The following is a 6,000-nucleotide window of genomic DNA, read 5'->3' as shown; positions in this document are numbered from 1 at the left end:
ACTTACTATTATGGGACAAAAGCAATCAAACTGACCTAATGTCTTGCAATATGTGACTACACTGTGCTAATAACTTAAGCTGTTGCAAATGAAGCCAGACCGTATATGAAAGATGGAGGCAGCTTGTGGGTCTGTTAAACTGAAAACCTTAAATCTGCATTCTTTGCAAAGGCGAACAGGGGATGACGACGAGATGCACTAATTGTAATTTTCTTGGCTCATTATAATTTCTGGTTCTGATTTTCTTTCAAAGGATGGTAACTGACAGCATATACAGACAAAAATTAACTAATAAAAAAATTATAATAAAAGCAATTATTCATTTTTACATTTTTCCCTAAACTTTAGCAAGTTACAGGATCTTTTCTCACTTAAACAAGTGAATAGAAACCACGTTTACTGGCACTTAACCTGCAACCACCAGCAGACATAATTTACCTTTCCAAAGATGCAATAGAGTTGTACAACAAAACAAATGTCAGTTACTTACATTTTTCAGTATGTTTATATAATCACCAGATAACAGGACATTGATCCTTTTTTCCTTTTTCACTCATCTTGATAATTTTTCTCCTAACTGCTTCGGTCTTTTCTCTTCCCACACTGAGGCTAGTTTTAGTTTTACCATTGTAAACCACTTTCTTCAAACTGGGCAGTGATGTAAGTGTCTCAGACCGACTTATAATCGGTCTGAGGTAATATGTGAGACTGGACAAGCCCCTGGCTGGTTGATCATTGTCTTTCTATTTTTAAAAAGACTTGCAGTTGTATCGAATTCAGTGGCAGAAAGTCTTTAGATCATCTTGCTGTATTACTACAAAATATACTTTTCTTATAAATTAGCTCCACTGGTATAAGTAAGAAGGGGGTTATGTCTTTAGGTAGATGAGCATATTATTTCTTCCTTCCCAAATTATGTTTACATGATTATTGGTATCATGCTTTTGAGTCTTTTACTGAATTTGATCCTGTTCAGTTGTTATTGGAGCAGTGTGTACAAAGTGCTCTGCTGCAGGAGGTTGCTGTGTTTTCTTCAACATGACTTCACAACATTTTCACAATACACCTATTTGTGCTTTATTACTGACTCAAAGGGTACTTATAATTCAATGCAGAAAGAACCACCAGACACTGCTACAGCACGCCATTATCCAATAGCCAACTGCCACGGCGATCTGCTGGATAAGCTTCGAGATCTCAGCCTGGCTCCAGTCCCAGCCACGGGGATGTTGTAAGCAGTGTATGCGAAAGTGCAAGTGTGCCAGTAGAGCTGCGGTCTGTGCTAAAAACAAACTCTAGTTTTAAGTCACTCAAAGCAGTAAAGACGATATTAATTCATCACTAATGGCTTTTCAGTTTCTTCGTTTCAGTTAATGTGTGATTGTCTTTTCAGGGAAGGTGACAGAGCAAATGGTGCTACTTTAAAAGCATTCTCTGGGCAGATCCATCCAAACAAAATCCAACCTCCTTACTAATTTCAAGTTTTTAAGTGACATAAAAAACCCCGCCAAACCTGTCTGGTTTCAGGATGATCTGCCAGTGAGTGGATTCTTTCCATGAAGGAGGAACGCTGACATCCACATAGACACTAAAGTGTGGAGGGGAACATCCATATTTTCTTCTCATTTGGTTGTGTTCCCATTGAATAGGTCACTGCAATAACAAACCAATTATTTACGGTAAAAGCCTAATTTATCCCCCAGATATTAATCTCTAACTGTTGTCTTGTAATTCACCCCAATGACAGGCAGACCTTTTAAATAAACACTGATGGTGACCACAGCGAGGGAGGGCCATCGCTCTTGACGAGTAATGATCCACTCACTATCTCTATGCTCTTGGAGGCCTAAACAGTTTATTTCGTGTTTGCAGTCACTTCCTCGGGTTGTTAAGCTGATGTACAGTTTGACAGAAACAGAGGTAAACCAGATTATTGGAGAAAGATTCTTTTGACCTGATAAGTAGAAATGGGTACATTAGGGAGAAAAATGGAGCAAAACACTAAAACTGTGGGATTAGTCTTGTATTCAGTCCACACAGACAGATGCTGAAAAATTATTTTGTGTGGGAAAGTGGGTCCTTTACCCTACAGTATTATTTTGTGACCTAAAGGAGCCATGAACCTTGACTACCATATACAGAGTTTAGGGTTACCTTGTTTGCTTATCTATCACAATGTATATTAAGTTAATATCACCACGTAGATGTTCCTTTTTTAATCATACAACCCTTTAAAAAAAGAAAACACTGGGTTCTGTGTAATATAAATATGCAATGCAATGATTTTTTCTTTGAACATTATGGGATCTTCATGTCCCCACTGAAAACACAAATATGTTCACTAATGGAAACTACTGAAAACCAGTGTCAGTGAACACAGGCTACACATATCTACATCCACATATCCACAAGTCATTTAAGATGGAGAGAAATTGGTCAAATCTTTTATTATTTCGTTCAAAATCATCGACACTGTGTCCCAAACGCTAAAGAGGAGAAGGCTAGTCATACTTGTTGTCTGACCATGTTGGTAGGGAGGAGCAGAGTTCAACATGTGAAATCTCCAGAGGTGTCTACTTCTAAGCAAGATTAATGGATTAGCAAACTATTTTGAGCCTAAAGTCAGAGTTTTCAGAGTCACGAAGGTGGCTGTCTTTTAAATCACCATACTAACTGATGCTAAACACATAACTTGGCCCACAGCAGGTTATGTTAAGTCTCTTGTAGTGCCCCACTGTGACATAGATACTCTGAAGTATTTATTTATGCAACCTACTGAGATGTAACCACAAACTGTTGTGGTGCATTCAGTTTGTGATGCAGAAAAAATGCAAAACGCCTCGATTACATTACTATTACATCCAATGTTTTACTGTTATATTTTTAAATGTCTTTAAAAATCTGTGTCACTTGTTCTTCTGATAATGGCTGAGATTGGAGTAAGTAGTGCTCAGTTGATTGATTTTATGCAGAAGAAGAAATGATGCATCATACACCCCCTCTTTATGTGAGCGGACACAGAACACGAACCAGAAAGAGTAATATCCAAAATTGGTAACCACCATGATGATACCTGTAATCTCTGAGTTGAATTTTGCTTCGTAGTAGTAGTAGCACCCCCAGTAGTAAACATTTATTAATCTAAATATCTAAAAGTTATTGAAAAAATGTCTTAAAGAGTTGTTTTCAGATAAAAATATAGAAACATCTACAATTCTACAATAGTTAGACAAAATGCAGTGCTCATGCTAAATGCAGTGCTCATGCTAAATGCAGTGATCATGCTAAATGTAGTGCTCATGCTAAATGCAGTGCTCATGCTAAATGCAGTGCTCATGCTAATGTGCCCGAGCAGTCCAGGCAGACATTAGGTTGTAAGTAGTAAATCTGCTGCCTGTACACTTTAACTGACACTTCACAATAGATTTCTGGCACTTAAAATACAATCATTTGGCTTCAAAAGACATGAAGTGCCTTTATTTGTGTTTCCAAATTAATGACAATTCTTTTATTTTAGATTAGTTAGATTAGATATTTTAGATTTAGATTAGTCTTTTGGTGCTTTGTTAGAAATTTAAATTTGCATGTAAGCAAACCTGAAGTTTCCGGACATGCGTCTGTGCGGTTTTCTGAATTTTCTTAGCAGCTACTCACTACCAGTTTCACATTGGCTTGATGCGCACACCCACAGGCCAAATTAAGAAGCCTCACAAATGTGTACACCTTTTCTTTACTTAACAGTAACGTGTCTTCCACAGCTTCTGAGCCACTATGTTAATGTTGGTTAATCTGACTGTGACACATGATTGATAGCCTCTCCCAAGTGTGCAGGATCCAAAGGATTAGTAGTGTTTACTTCTAGTAGCAAGCTGGGTACCTTGGCTGTAAATGACTGGAATTAATAACCTGCTGACGCCTATGAGACAGCTCTGTTTATGTACAGGGAGAGACGTGACAGTCTGCCCTGGACATTGAGTAGCTGTAAAAGAGTCTGCCCTTGCCCAGAAAGGTTTGTGTTTATATGTCACTTATGACGATGCTAATATTCCTGTTAGCCTAAAATGAGTCTTTCTAAATGTATTTTTTTGGCCTTTAGCATTTTTAGGTCATATGTCATGAGGCTCAGATATTAATAATACAGGATTAGTGCAGTGTTTACATTTCTCTCTCTCTGCTCCTGGCTTTATCCACACCTCCCTTCTTCCCTGTCACACACAGACACACACATGCACACTAAGGGGCATGAGAACAGGGTAAATCCTGACAACTTCAATGAAGCCTCACACAAAGACTAAAACTCGAGGGGGGGTGAGAGAAATGCAAAACCGTACAGTAGCCTGACCTCTTCCAGCTAACATAGACATGCATGCACCAGATACCGGGCGTGGCCACCTTCCTGCACAAAGCCAGAAATAAAGAACCAAGATAATGTTTTCAGCAACAAGACCCCTGGGTGACCTTCCTTATCGACCCCAGCGTGACCCCACAGTGAGGAAGGAGAGAAGCAAAGCGCCCAGCATCACTATACAGGAGTCGAATGGACAGGGACATCACTACAATAGTGGAAAAAGGAAGGTGCTGTCATTGTGTGCTCACAGTAAATCACTGTGTAGGTGACAGCCCCAGATCTCGGGCCCTTCATCCACCTTAACGTCCCTGTGCGCTCATAAGTCAAACGTCTTTCTCTGTCTACACTCTCACTGTGATTGTAGCCTCAAGTCTTTGGTCATTCATGCATTGTTTCTTAAGCATTTCTCCACAGCTGGGCTGGTTTGTCTGTTTCGGGTCAAATGCAGGTTTGTGGCTTCAGGGTGCAACTGTACTCGGCTTAGCGCTGAGGAATGTGTCGCATCCAGCTTCAATACTGGGGATGGAAGGTGATCATTTCCACTCTCAATGACTCCATACATTGAAAGCTAATGACGATCAGTGGACTCTGCAGCTGGGTTTTGAAAGCAACATAACAATTGAATTACGCTTTGTTTTTACATGCCTCTGTGCGTGCCATCCTCATACACTAGGCAGACCTCTTCTATCTTAACGCAAGTGTAAACAGTTATCTTTTTGTTTATGCTCTGATATTCAACAGTTAACCTGTGAGAGTGCTGTGTAACCATCGCATAAATCCATCTGTCTCTTGTAATTTTTCTCACGTCTTCGCTGTGTTTTGTCCACAGTCGACCTGGAGCACATGAGGACAGTGAAGTCTGATAAACACCAGCGCTTCTGCCAAGAGAACGGCATCGTCAGTCAGTTCGTATCGGCCAAGACGGGGGACTCGGTTAGTACCAGCCAGTTTTCAGTAGGTCAGAAATAAATTGGAAGTGGCTTTCATTGGATTCACCTTGTGTTGTTTTTCTCTGACTTTCTTATTCCAGGTGTACCTTTGTTTTCAGAGAGTGGCTGCTGAGATTCTGGGTGTAAAACTGAACAAAGCAGAGCTAGAGCAGTCACAGGTGAGCCGTCACAGCATCAAGCAGAAATTTTGCAGCTATGCAACGTTCTTCTAATCGTGGATAATCTGCTCTTAGTCTCATCAGTACTTCACCAGTCACTAGCAATATGTGTAATGTTATGCCTGAACTTAAGCGAGGTCACGGGGAGTGCGTTAGGTCAGTGGAGGTCACCACACACTGTATAGGACTTTTGCTGTGTAAACATGATTTTGCTACGTCTGCCTCCTGTGATGGTATACCTGCCACTGACACTGCCCATCTGTAAATATCCCACATTGACCACATTAATGCGTGAAGTCAGAGGTTAAAGGTAGGCAATTGTTGGGGTGAGAAGGTTAGGAGTGGCCGCCTGATTTATTAGTTTTATCTCCCACTGTTTTTTTTTTTTGACAAAACGGAGCCTCGGCTTGCCAGCCAGTCCATGATGCCCAATAGTGGCAGCTGTAGGATTTACAAGGTCACCTCCCCCAGAGGCATTAATCCTGAGTGTGATATGACCGGCTGGAGCCACACTGGCTGGCTAGTGGTTGATGAGCCTGAGGGG

General features: G+C 40.6%; 1 protein-coding gene across 4 annotated transcripts in view; it reads left to right on the top strand.

The window, feature by feature from the left end:
• rab28 (RAB28, member RAS oncogene family) overlaps positions 1 to 6,000 on the top strand; it is a 49,257-nt gene that overhangs the window by 21,729 nt on the left and 21,528 nt on the right. For all 4 annotated transcript variants that reach the window (XR_437710.3, XM_035915956.2, XM_006808965.3 and 1 more), the window contains exons 5-6: positions 5,178 to 5,281; positions 5,379 to 5,456. Coding sequence is in view for 3 of the 4 variants with exons in the window: in XM_035915956.2 (XP_035771849.1) it covers positions 5,178 to 5,281; positions 5,379 to 5,456 (182 nt within the window). In the remaining variant the exon portion in view is untranslated. The remainder of the gene's footprint in view (positions 1 to 5,177; positions 5,282 to 5,378; positions 5,457 to 6,000) is intronic.

Source organism: Neolamprologus brichardi, chromosome 2, assembly GCF_056152115.1.
Source record: "Neolamprologus brichardi isolate AB-2024 chromosome 2, ASM5615211v1, whole genome shotgun sequence".
Lineage (NCBI taxonomy): Eukaryota > Metazoa > Chordata > Actinopteri > Cichliformes > Cichlidae > Neolamprologus > Neolamprologus brichardi.
The sequence above is the reverse complement of the archived record's forward strand: the minus strand, read 5'-3'. Positions and strand labels throughout refer to the sequence as shown.